Below are 13,048 nucleotides of genomic sequence, written 5' to 3' on the forward strand. Positions count from 1 at the left end.
TCACTCACTTGGACTTGAACTTGATTAGATTTTGGTTATCAAAGGTCAAAAACACATTGATTTCACAGAACACCTTTTTGGCAACAATTTAACTCAAATGTCTATGAGGTCATCTTCACTGTGACATCATAATGTTCAGCAACAAGTAAGCAGTTTTAGTAACAGTTATTTAGCAAACTTGTTAACTGATACAACTTCGCTGTTTCATCTCTCATCAGCATTTTTTTGGGAGTCGGTGCACTTTGAATTCCGTTGAAACCTTGTGCAATGACAATGTAGGAATTCAATTCAATTCAATTCAATCTATCTGTGGACCTCTCCCATTGTGCACGAGTTGTTACTCAGAAAGTTGAATGAAGGTAAATGGTGCAATTACAATCCAGCATCATTTTTAGCTGGTGACCTATCCTGGGTGAACCCTGCCCTCGCCCTGTCCCAGCCCTGCATGGATCAGCATTATAGACAATAGATTTATTTATTTAGATTTTATTTTATTGGAATTGATTTATGTTACCTCCATCTCACTGTGTTAAATTCTGGTCTGTCCAAACCTGTGGTCAACAGTTGAATTCTTTCCTTTGCCTTCGACTGCAGATTTTCTCTCTAACAGAACACAGAAGCAGCTGAGCTCATGAATTCATGTTTTGTTTTTTGTTTTTCAAAGTGAAAAACAACCTGGATTGTGATAATCGTACTACGGGCACATTTCCTGAACAAATATGTTGAGCACCAAAAATCCTTCAGTTAATCCTCATCAACAGAACGGCTGCACTGCTTTTAGCATGTTTGCATTTTTGAAATATATTGTGAAATGTAATTTCTGATTTTCAGATAATCAAAATGAAAAACTCCAAGAAACAAAATCCATCTGGAAACACCTCAGAGGTCGATCTGTTCCATTCAAGTCCCGCTCAGAGTGTTTCCTGTCACTCTGCGATGTGTGTTAATAGTTGATGACTGGTGGGGCGTTCAGACTGAGAGGTGTCACTTCCTATCAGGGGTGGCAGCAGAAACCTGTCCTGTCCCGGCTCGCAGCAGTGAAAGAAAAGATGGCTTATCATCAATATCGCTGAGAAAAATTGAGGCAAGACGTTTCACTTATTTCCTGTCTGTGTCACCTCAAATAATTAAAAAAAAGTCATGTCTGACACACTTATTGTCAGTCAGATTGACTCCATTCACAAGGAAACTGTCTCATTAAAATGCCACCACCGTCGTGTCCTCGCATCTACTTCAAACTGACTCCCAGAAATGAACAATATACCATTCTGAAGAATCTTAATGACGCACCCAGAATACACAGTGTACAGAGAAGTTCTGTGTGTACCCATTAAAATAATGCATTCTCATCCGGGGGGAGAAACTTTCACAAGGCTACCAAGCTGCTGAGCGTCTTTGTGCATTGATCTCTTGTGCTAAAATTTTACTTTATCTCCAACTATTTCCCCCCTCGACACCGGGGAGCGAGAGAGAAAAAAAAAAACTCCTGAGCACAGCTGATGCTCTTTGCAGATGAGCCCAGAGAAACCAGGAATTAGCACGAGCAGGAGCAAAATAGCACGCTGTATTTTTCTCAAGGTGTTGCCGTCTTATCTCCTGCTAACAGTCAGCACTTCATTACTGCCTGCACTTGTTACTAGAATAACAACTTGACACTTTTTGCACAGGAGGATTTTTAGAGGATATGAGAGTGCAGAGCGTGGATAATCACAGATATCAGATCAGACATTAGGCAGCAGCGAACGTGCCCCTTGAGCAGCTCTCAGGGACTTTTAAAGTCTGAGATCTTAGTTTTGAGATGCTTTTAACACACATCTCACCGCTGTGGTCAGGAAAAAAAAAAATTTAAGCTGGAACATTGTGCGTATGTGAGATGCAGGGCTGGAGTTGGAGCACAGCAGGCTCCACTGCTGAGAACAGAAACTGTGCTTTTACTCCCGCTGCTGCTCCAAAACCTAGTCATTTCATTCCTGAGTGAGTGCGTGTGTGTTTGTTTGTTTGTTTGCTCATGAATGTGTGTCTAAGTGTGCGTCCGTCCTAGACATGCATTTGCAGCCACATGTCTAAGTTTGTAGATGACTAATGGCCTTCTTTAACTTCCATCACCTCGTGTCCCTGTGGGGTCAGGCTTTTAAAAACGGGAACTTCACAGCGTCTCATTGCTTCCTCTGTTCTGTCTGACTGGGTTCCGGAAAAGTGTAAGTGTTGTTATGCAAATCTGCCAGTTGAATGTCTTTTTTTGGGGCGGGGGGGGGGGGGGGGGGCAAGAGCGAGAGAGAGAGATAACAATGCTTTTGAAGCAGAGAAAAGCAGAATGCTAATTCTGAGTTGCCTGTAGAGACACAGACTCAGACAATGCTGAAGATGTTTTAGTTCTTTAATGAGTATAACCTCCTTTGTGTTTGTGTTCTCTAAGGGTTTTTGTGTACAGACAGCTTGTGTGTACCATTGTGGGTGAAAAGATATATATACTGTATATATATTTGTTTTTTCCCCGTCCAACAGGCACACCGTCTCCATACTTAAATAGAGCTCTTGCAGGTGTGTGTGTGTGTGTGTGTTTGTGTGTTTGTGTGGCCCATCATCTGCGTCTCTTCTGTCCTCGTTACATGAAATCATAATTGGAGCAGGAAATGGACCCATGCAGGTGTCTGTATTGTTGACCACAACCTGCTTAGAGCCTTGTTGATGATGATTGGAGGTAATCTGCCTACATGGAGCAACATGGTGCCAGAGTTGCGAGTATAATTATTCTGTATGAGAGCAGACAAAAGGAGGAGTGGGGGGGGGGGGGCGTTGAAAGTGACTGGTGAGAGCCTATTTATAGCTGATCGCTAACTGTCTCTAGATGAGTGGCTGGTGCTGAAGCAGAGCGGTTGCGATTGGTGGATGAGTGTTGAGCTCTGAGAAGGAGCGGCTGGTTGACTGAATTGGTTTGACTAATTATTGTTGTCGTTTACGTATTATTTTGTTATATACTAGAATATTGGTTCAGACCTGTGTGTCGTTACAGCATGCACTGGATAAGTCAGTAAGAATATGAATAAGCATTTTAATGAACTATTGTTTTAAATAATCAGACTTCTTCAGATGACCTCAAGCGGTGTCCCATCCAACCAACAGCCACTGAGGCTTAAAAACTGAAACTAAAACTTGCACTTTCTCAGTTTAAGTCTTAAGTCAGTCCTCATTAACTCCCATGTTAAAACGACCAACAATTATGTTTACAGCCTTGTAGAGAAAAACAGTTTTGGTCTACACAGCTAATTTCCTCCTTCATGACACTCGTACCGGGAATGAATTTGTATATAATTTACTTATTAAAACTTAATTAAAGGGACATTGTGTAACTTCTTCTGTTATCTATTCACAAAAATCAATTATTTCGTTCAAAAGTCTGTTTTTCATTAATCAGTAATCCCCCCCATCAACAAACTGAAGTGTTCCTTTCAGCTCTGAATTAGCATTCATATCTACATGGAGCGGGTAAGCTCAGTGCTGGCTGCCATGTGGTGTCGCCATGTTTTTACGTTCAGTGGCAGCGTGACGGTAGGAAACCACGGAAACTCAGCGGAGACACCGGAGCTGTCGGCTCAGGTGGAGGTGGCGTCTGTGAAAAGTCACCGCGGTAACGCAGTGAGGAGGAATGGAGCGTTACACTGATGCTGCATTCACCTGCAGTCAGGCAGACGGCCGTCGGTAACAAACCAGATAAACCAGCCGGTAAAACGTGGGTCAGGTAAACAATACGACATCGCCATGACAACATATTGTCAGGTGTATTGTTTTGCCTCGTGCTGACGGACCACTTGTTTACATAGAGGCTTGTTTATGCCGTTACGTGCAGCGGCTGTCGTCCGTCTGCCGTCTGCCCAAAAAAAACTTACAAGCAGGATGATCAACAAACACTTTTTCTTTCTTGACTTTTTCGGTCTTGAATACCGTCTTTAGTTACTGTTCAGATTTATTTATTCATTTTGATCGGATTTGTTCTTTTTCTTAAACCTTATCTAATGACTGTATTTATGTTGAGTTATAGAAATCAAAGGCCGAAATAAAAGACCAAACCAAATGTTTGTATGAGCCAGTGGTGTCATGTAGGCTACAAACTAGATGGAGTCATCAGAACAGCTGATTTTCAACCTCCAACTGTCCTTCAGGAACCTGTGGGTGAGGTCAAGGAGGCTTCATCCATCTTTATTTATAGTTCATGGTCCCAACTCAGGGGGCTGCATTTGTCCCATTTCGAAGGCTCTGTCAAGTGTGGCCTATGGTCACATGTTGTCAGGATTGCTAGGCAACAGGGCCAGGGCGCTTTGTGGCAATAACAGTAAGAGTGGGCATAGCTTCCAAATGATATGGTCTCTGCATTAGGACATAGTTCTCATGTTAAAACAATACAATATGATATAATATAATTTTGGAATCATCCTTTAATGTCACTGGAATTTCTCATCTGTCATCAAAAGGATCATCTTTAAAGTAACAGAACCAACAGTTATGATAATGTAGCACTTCTTGTTGAGATTTCCCTCTGTCTCTGTGTCCTCCAGGTACTACAGCGCCACCATCCTGCAGATGTCAGGAGTGCGGGATGACAGGCTAGCGATCTGGTTGGCCAGTCTCACCACCCTCACCAACTTCCTGTTTACGCTGCTGGGAGTGTGGCTGGTGGAGAGAGTGGGACGCAGGAAGCTGACTCTGAGCAGCATCATAGGTGCGTTGGGTCTCTTCAAATGTCCACTTTGGAGGTTTGTGTTTGTGTCACATGTGTCACATGTTTGTTTTTTTCAACAGGTACATGTTTGAGTTTGAGTCTGTTGGCCATCGGGTTTCTGGTTTCTGCCCAGCACAGTCCCCCTGTCACCTTTCACCCATTAGACCCTGCCATTGCCAACTCTACCTGCTCCAAGTACCAGTGAGTACGCACAAACACACACACATGCAGCCCTTGAGTCAGCTTTAACAACTGCCACCTCTGTTGTTAAACACTGACCATCTATCATCTCCCTCTATCACCAACCATAGGCAAACATTACTGAGAACTTGCAGCACAATTATCCCACATAGAGCAATAATCTGCCATCCCAAAGATGGAAATGAAGAGAAGCTTTACCGTTTTTGATATGGAATCAAGAGTGCACACATTTGAGATTTTTTTTTTTTTTATATATATATATAATTGTAGGCTATCTTTTAAATCATGCTTTTTGTTAGAGTATAATATTGAAGAAAGCACAAAAGGCAGGATTTGCTACTGAAACATTACAATGTAAAATCAAAGGCAAACTCATGTTTATAGATTTGTGCCATTTACCCAGCAGGCAGATCAGTGACTCGTCTGTATATTTAGAAAAGGCCCGAGTCATGGTATTGAAGATGATGATGATTCTTCTGACCTGTGACTGATTTATTAATAGCTGATAGAACTGTAGATAGTGGAAACAACAGTGGAAAGATGCTGTGTAAATATTGTTCTTGTCTATATGACTTTTATCATCCCTCATATCTACAACCAGGCCTAAACCAGCTCCAATTCACTTTATTGTCTCCATTAGCAACAAGGGGCAAAGACACACACACACACACACACACACACACACACACACACACACACACACACACACACACACACACACACACGTACACCATACACGTGTGAGCCAGAGATCAGCTACCTCTGTGTCCCAATTTACTCTCACTTACACAGACACCAGATGAAACTCGCGTGTAAAGACGCTCTTTCATCATAACAACAAACAACACCTAATGGACTCGCTGTCCAGTAACCCACACACAGACACACACACACAAACACAGGGGTAATTTGAAGAGATGAGTGCTTTTACCACACTGGAGTGGCTTCATTGAGTTCACTTTACTCCATATGAGCCCGCACACTCATCATAGCAGAGTCAGAGCCACCGCAGGTCGACCATACCCACTGTGGATGGGACGTCCCATTTAAGGATGTACTCTTAAAGTGTCCCCAGTGGGAAATGATGCAATCTCTAGGATATGTTACCTTTTGCACATTCCCCTAGACACTGCACTTTAGTTGCTGTTGCTATGCCTGTCAAACCTTCATTGTTTTCACAGATGTTAGTAGTATATGGGTAAGTGAGAAATAAGAGTTGGCAAGATGAGCAAATTCAGAAATATCTTTAAAAATTGTGTTTAACACAAGCATCCGATTTGTTAAAATTTACATTTTGTATTCATGTTGGTTTTATGTCATTTCAAGTGGCATTTGAACCAACTAAGACTGAATTCCCCTAAAATGTCAAATGGTGTAACCACAAATGAATGATAAATATTGAATATTTTATCCACCTACAGTGGATTTAAGTGTACTTATAAAAAATATATGTAATTCTGAAAACATTCAGGTGAAATAGATTTCTTTTTTGCTGTATTTCTATATTTATATTTTAATGCATTTTGGCAATACTGAGCAAAACATATCCTAAAAACACTACTTTTATTCTAAATAATGTGACAATTCGTCAAGAAACATAGTGTTGCATTGCAAAAGTGAATTACATTTATTCCACATTTGAGTCCAGATTTATTTTCCTGTATAGTCTGATTTTTATGAAAAAATACCGGTTCCACCACTTGACATGGGGTTACATCACGTCATTGACATACCATCCCTCTGTGTTTACTTCAGCCTCCTTCAGCTCCTGGTATTTTTGGTTTTATGTTCATCCAGCTGACCTCAGAGCAGTGTGTAACCAGAGCAAGGTGCCCCGCGCACACAGCTCGGCAAAAATAGACCTCGGAAACAAAACACGCTTGTCATGCAGCTCCATCAGATGCTGCAACAACAACAAACCTGATGAAGTTGCATGAAGAAGGAAGCGCGCCCTTGTTTGTCACTAAGTCAGCGTTTCAGAGCCCTCCAACATGAGGACTGATAATCACAGAGCCGACATGACGAGATGCACTTTTAATTAACGGAGGCACAAGAGAGGACAGGATGAAGATGAGCGATAATGTCGGCGAATTGTGCACCATTTGTTTTTGTTTTTTTTTGTTCCTAATTTTGATTTATCACTTCCTGAATCTGGAAACAGTCCATATACATTAATTTCATTTGTGTAATGAGGCAAATCTCAATTTGAGGGCTTAGACTGCTGCTCTCTGTTACACTAAACAAGGATACAAGCATATTTATAGAATTACAGCAGCATGCAACACCAGCTCATATTGTAGGCCTATTTTAAAAAGGTGACTGTCACAGAGGTAAATGCACAAACGAAACAGTGGAAGGCGGAGGAATGTGGTGTGATTGATTGTGTTGAAGCAGATTAGAGCTGATGGTGTGGTGTGCGTGCTGTTTGTTCTCGCAGGCTGTGTGAGCCCTGCATGCTGGACCCTGGATGTGGCTTCTGTTACCGTGAGAACGCCTCGGCGCTCCTTGCCTCCTCCTGCGTTCCCGTCAATAAGGCCTCCACCGAGCAGGCAGCGTGGGGCAGGTGAGTCACAGGGCGCCGCCAGGCTGTGTGCATGCACATGTGGAAGTTTTGTAACGACAATGTGAAATGACAGCTTGCACCTTGAACTGGGCGCCAACGTCCAGAGGGATTAACAGAAGAACCCCCCCCTTCCCCCACTGTCTAGGTGCTCCAACTCCAGCCTGATGAGAGATCAGACCTACTGGGCCTACAACTACTGCCCCACCTCCTACTCCTGGCTCGTCCTGTTGGCTCTGGTGCTCTACCTTGCTGCTTTCGCCCCAGGTTAGAGCTCTGGTTACTATAGTAGCGTTGGTGTGCTGGGATGTTTTTTTAATACTGTTTGGTCCTCTCGAAATGTAGGTTTCTGCTCACACAAACAATAAGACATATAACCCAATATAACTGTGTTATTAGTGTGTGTCCACATCTGGACCTGGCCCGTGCTCTCTCTGTGGCTGAAGTAATCAGCCACCATATATCCACACAGCTACACCTACAAATGAGAGGGATTTCTAGGAATTTAAACATCTCGTCTTAATGCTCAATCCGTATTTTTTGCTCAGGTCCGATATTTTGTTTGGCAGTTCACATTAGCTTTTAAAGCGTGGCGTATATTAGATTTCAGTGTGAACTGTTTGTTGTTCCGAGCTGACCCGCATGCACAAAAGAACAATAACAATGACTTCAGGTGCAGCACGCTGTTGTACAGGAAACATGGATGTAGCATGAGCATTTTCACTTTTATTTCAAAGTGTCTGTGCAATATGCATATAGTCCATATCAATCTTTTGAGTTTTCATCTTCTTATGTTTATTATTACTACTTATATGTGTATATGCATATGTATTTTCTAGTTCATTCCACTTTGATTTGATTTATCTGATCATCTTTTATTATTATTATTACTTTAACTTTAATTTATTTATTTATTTACCCATGTGTTGAATATCTATTCCACAATATTTTTATGTAGTCTTTTGTTATGATATCAGATGCACACAATGCTTGTTATTATAATTTGATTTGTCATTAAAAGGAAACAATAAAAAAAAAGCAGGAAGAAAAAAAAATAGTGTCTGATCAATGGAAGACGGAAAATGTCTGAGGAGGAAACAAATGCAAAAAAAGAGAGCCAAACTTTGTATTTTGGCATTTTGTGGTGCATTAGCTGGGAATTAGCTGGGTGACATAACAGTCGCATCAAATCCACCTTAGTTGTTCACACTGGGGTGAAAAATCACATCTGGGCTAGATTTGAGTGTTCACACTATTTGACCTGGTCACATGACCTGAAAAAAAATCAGATTTGGGTCACTTTTGCCTGCAGCCTGAACATCACCATAGACTCAGACTGGTTGTTCTTTGGCCCATGTGGATGTACAGGGATCTATAAACTCATTAAACTTGTCCTCACCTCTTCATAAAGAGACTCATCTCTTCTCTCTCTCTCTCAGGGATGGGTCCAATGCCATGGACCATCAACTCAGAGATCTACCCTCTGTGGGCGAGGAGCACCGGGAATGCCTGTGCAGCCGGAGTCAACTGGACCTTCAACATCCTGGTGTCTGTCACCTTCCTCCACCTGGCTCAGTACTTCACCTACTACGGTCAGTTTCTGAGCTCCAGAGCTTTTTCTCTTTATTTTTGTGGTCAGAAAGAGAAGGGGACAAAACTAGAACGACTCTTTCTTTTTTTTTCATAAGCCTAGTGGACCTGAACTGAAGGCTATAATTGTAATCAAACCAAACACTTGTGTCAGGAGCAGTTCCTCCAGTGCTGCCAGACCTCATCCACTTCCATCATTGCTTACACAACCCCACAGCAGATGTGGTGTAACATCCATCCACTCTTTACCTTGTGTCAAGAGCACTAAGGAGGTAATAGCTGACTGACACCCTGAGGCGTTGTGGACCATTTTTTCTCCCCCAACCTCCTTCTATAGCTCCTCAGTTGATGTGTCTCAACAGCAGGTTTCTCCTCAGACAGGAAGGAACTGACCTTTCATGGAGCTGGCGGATCGATCCATCAGGGATGATTGTGGAGGCATCCTGGGTTAATAATCGATTTCCACTCCTTCGTTTGCTTATCCCCGGTTTATAAAAATCATTCGCCGAGTGAAAACTGACAAAAACGTAATTATGCTGTCACATAAATGGTAATGGTGTTTAGCATAACTCACAGTTTCTCTGTACAGTTAAAATGTCATTTCACTTTGACAAGGAAAAAAATAGAGATCACAGTGGCCAGGAAATCTCATTAAGCCGCCATCGCTGTTTGTGTGTGTGGAGGCTTGTATGTCGTTATTTTCTTCCTGTGTTAACCCACTGTAGTGCCACTTTGACAGGGGCATGTTACGTCTACTTCACATTCATGATACGGTTGCCAGCGGCTTGAAAACACTATTTCAATTTCAGCACACACATCTGTGCAGATGTTGGTGGGCAGTCCATGTCTAATATTAGCTGGCTCCAGGAGCTCCCGTCGCCATCGCCGTCTCTTTTCTGTCGATAAATGAGAGCCGTGTTTAGAAAATGGTTGACGTTGTTGTTTCTTGTGTTAGTGGGTGGCTGCAGTGTGTTCTCCGCACTGTCCAAATAAAAACTGACTTGACTTTTGTGTTTTGCAGGAGCTTTTTTCCTTTACTCCAGCCTGGCCTTGCTGGGTTTCATCTTCATCTACGGATGCCTGCCCGAGACCAAAGCCCGGCGTCTGGAGGAGATCGAGGCGCTGTTCGAAAACCAGCTCTGCTCCTGCGGCGCCTCGGATTCGGATGAAGGACGTCAGGTCGAGTACATCCGGGTCAAAGGTTCCAACTACCACCTATCGGACAATGACGCGTCCGACGTAGACTAGGGCGAGTTTTAGCTTCGGATGCCTCTAGATGTTTCATTAGCGTTAGTGTGAAGTTGCACAGTGGTTGGCTCTGTAATATTTATATTGTTCAGGTGAGAGCTGAGGAGTCATTCATCCCCTCAGTGTGAAGTTAAAAACAAGAGTTTAGAAGGCCTTTGCTTGTATCAGAAATCTGAGTTCACCCTCAGATCAGTCAATTCAGGAATCTAAAATCAGTGATAATGCTTTAGTTAGAGTATGAATGTTTTATTTACAGCCTAAACTCTGACTTGAGGGTGAACTGACACTAAACCTGGAGTCACACCTGCTCTGGTTGACAGTTGAATTAATCGCACCCAAGAGACGTTAGTATAAATACTCACAGGTCTGACACTTGAGCAGGAAACATGACTGTTGAACACACACACTGAAAACAAAATATAAGGGACCCTTCCTCTCTCAATGGTTTCAGGAAAATGTCCCTGATATCTTGTACATTCATTTAGTCAATATGAACTACAATTTAAATGTGATGCTGTACAAAAACATTGAAACGTGACACAGCCGTCGTATAGTACCGCATCATGCCAGAATGTGTTTCCAATGAAAACGCTACAGTGAGTGTGGTCTTAAAAACCAGGTTTGTGCGTCCACACGATCTCTGCCGAGTTGTAACCTACAGTATCGTACCATTCTGCCTTTTTACGTGAAACACATCTCAGTTAAATGTCGTCAAAGCTTGTAGCATTGCACATTATCGTCACTTCCTCGTGGAGACTTTAGTTTGTGTTTGGGATCATATTTTGACGAAAAGCAAACGCCAGAGATGTACAGTATATTGTTTAAATTTAGCAAACTTGTATTGTCAGTGGGTGCCTAAGTGAAACCACTGTAGTAGCACTGAAGGAATTCAAGTTCCGTTGCCATAGTTGATTTATTTATTTATTTAAATCATATTTATTTTCTCAGTCAGTTTAGGAACAAAATTGCTTACGCGTATTTAGTTTTTCAGTGTCAGGTCTTTATTCTGTTGCCTCTACTGATGCGGTATGGAGACTACAGTTTAATGTCACTGTCATGACCTGCATTGTGAACCAATTTTATGAACTTGCATGTGTCATAGCTGAACCATAGCTGGTTGTTGTTGCTGGATACACTGTACATTTACTATCCTGCAAAGACAACCAGCCTGTTCTATCTGTGGTGGTATAAGTAGAAGCTTGAGTTTTATGATTGAGATTTCAAGTATTTCATTCTGTCTTAACATGATAATATTAGTGCCTGTGTATTGTGAAGGTGCCTAATGGCAATTTTCAGTCACATTCCCTTAAAGTGGACATATATGTATTATGTCATGTTATGATAACTATGTCTGCATAGCTTTTTTTTCCATTGCTTGACATGTACATATCTGCATTTCAGCTGTGATGCAATGTTTGTTTTTTTTACTGTCATTTCATGTATTTAGATTTTTGTCTTCCTCCATAGCCTTATGTACAAATAGCAGAGCATATCATTTCTGTGGTTCTTTATGTGTCAAAAGTCAAGGAGTAGGATTTAGTGCAGTTTGCCAGTGTTGTTTTGTAAAGTAAAACTGTGTGAGGTTACACCTTGTTAGTCTCCTAGGTTTCAGTGTATCGAAAACCGTCGACACCGGAGTAACTTAATGTAACAACGCAAAACCGGTAAATAAGGTGTTAACAGGCTGCGCTGTTACTGTCACAGACTTTCTCATGGCAGGTTAAGGACAGTGAGTTTTTGGCATGAGGGCCCAAACCCATCATGAATAAAAGATCTATGATTCAATAGTTTTAAAAAAGTTATTTACCAAATGTCATGGTATAATATAGTGACATTTAAAGCAACTGATTAAAATTGAATAGTATCTTCAAGGTGTCACATTCACACATGGGAATGGTAGACCAGTATAAACATAGCACACTATATAGAACCCCTATACAGTAACTGTCCTCTTATCAGAAAACATAAACATAGATTTCCCGTAAGCAGCTTTACAATGCCATATTTAGCCCATTTTTTTTTACAAATAGTTTTAATCTGCTGCCATGTTTCTGAGTGTTGAAACCTGCACAGACTTTTAAACTTGGTAGAAATAGGTGTAAAATCACAGTGAATATTTAAACCAAGACAAACTCAGAGCAGAAACTTTAACGGGTCAAATTGAAAAGGTCATGTGCGTTTCATGGCAATTGGTAATAATATAAAGTATCAAGTTATGGCGCTTAAACATGCAGAGTATCTGGTGTATGGTTCTTTAAGGCTAGGGTTTGATTTTAGATAAGTACAGATGAGAGACGTCCTCCTTGTTCTGTTTATTCAGTTATCAGAGAGAGACCAGTTGTTTTGCTCTGTGTTACTGTATAAAATTGGCTCATTAACCTGTTCAACCAGTGGCGATTCATTTCTATGGGCTTACAAGTATGATTCACACACTAGTTTTGTACTGAGAGTATTGCTACAGAGGAAACATGCTTTACGCAGATGAAGCCGTCCATAACACAGATTGTGTAATGAAAACTTGTGTCGACCAAATATTTGCCGTGATCGTTTCAGGCTGCGCCTACACACAGTGTACTGTCCAGCCCTTAACCTCCAGTTGTGTTAACGCCGTCCTCTACCACAGTGGGGACATTTAATGTGTACTTACTGTATGGTGAAATGGTTGCAGTTTTTCCCTATGTGAACCAGCTATGTGTGTTTCTACAGTTTACGAGGAACTTACAAAATTACTA

The 13,048-nt window shown here is 41.6% G+C and overlaps 1 protein-coding gene across 1 annotated transcript in view; it reads left to right on the forward strand.

Annotated features, from left to right (window-relative positions):
- The window catches only part of slc2a13a (solute carrier family 2 member 13a), a 133,210-nt gene extending 120,167 nt beyond the window's left edge, over window positions 1-13,043 (forward strand). The window contains exons 5-10 of the mRNA XM_085769801.1: window positions 4,554-4,717; window positions 4,798-4,918; window positions 7,356-7,481; window positions 7,627-7,745; window positions 8,918-9,070; window positions 10,090-13,043. Of these exons, the coding sequence (XP_085625927.1) occupies window positions 4,554-4,717; window positions 4,798-4,918; window positions 7,356-7,481; window positions 7,627-7,745; window positions 8,918-9,070; window positions 10,090-10,316 (910 nt within the window). The 3' untranslated portion in view covers window positions 10,317-13,043. The remainder of the gene's footprint in view (window positions 1-4,553; window positions 4,718-4,797; window positions 4,919-7,355; window positions 7,482-7,626; window positions 7,746-8,917; window positions 9,071-10,089) is intronic.
- Window positions 13,044-13,048: the final 5 nt, after the last annotated feature.

This window comes from Trachurus japonicus, chromosome 23 (genome assembly GCF_045865225.1).
Source record: "Trachurus japonicus isolate A0001 chromosome 23, Traja_1.0".
Taxonomy (NCBI): Eukaryota; Metazoa; Chordata; class Actinopteri; order Carangiformes; family Carangidae; genus Trachurus; species Trachurus japonicus.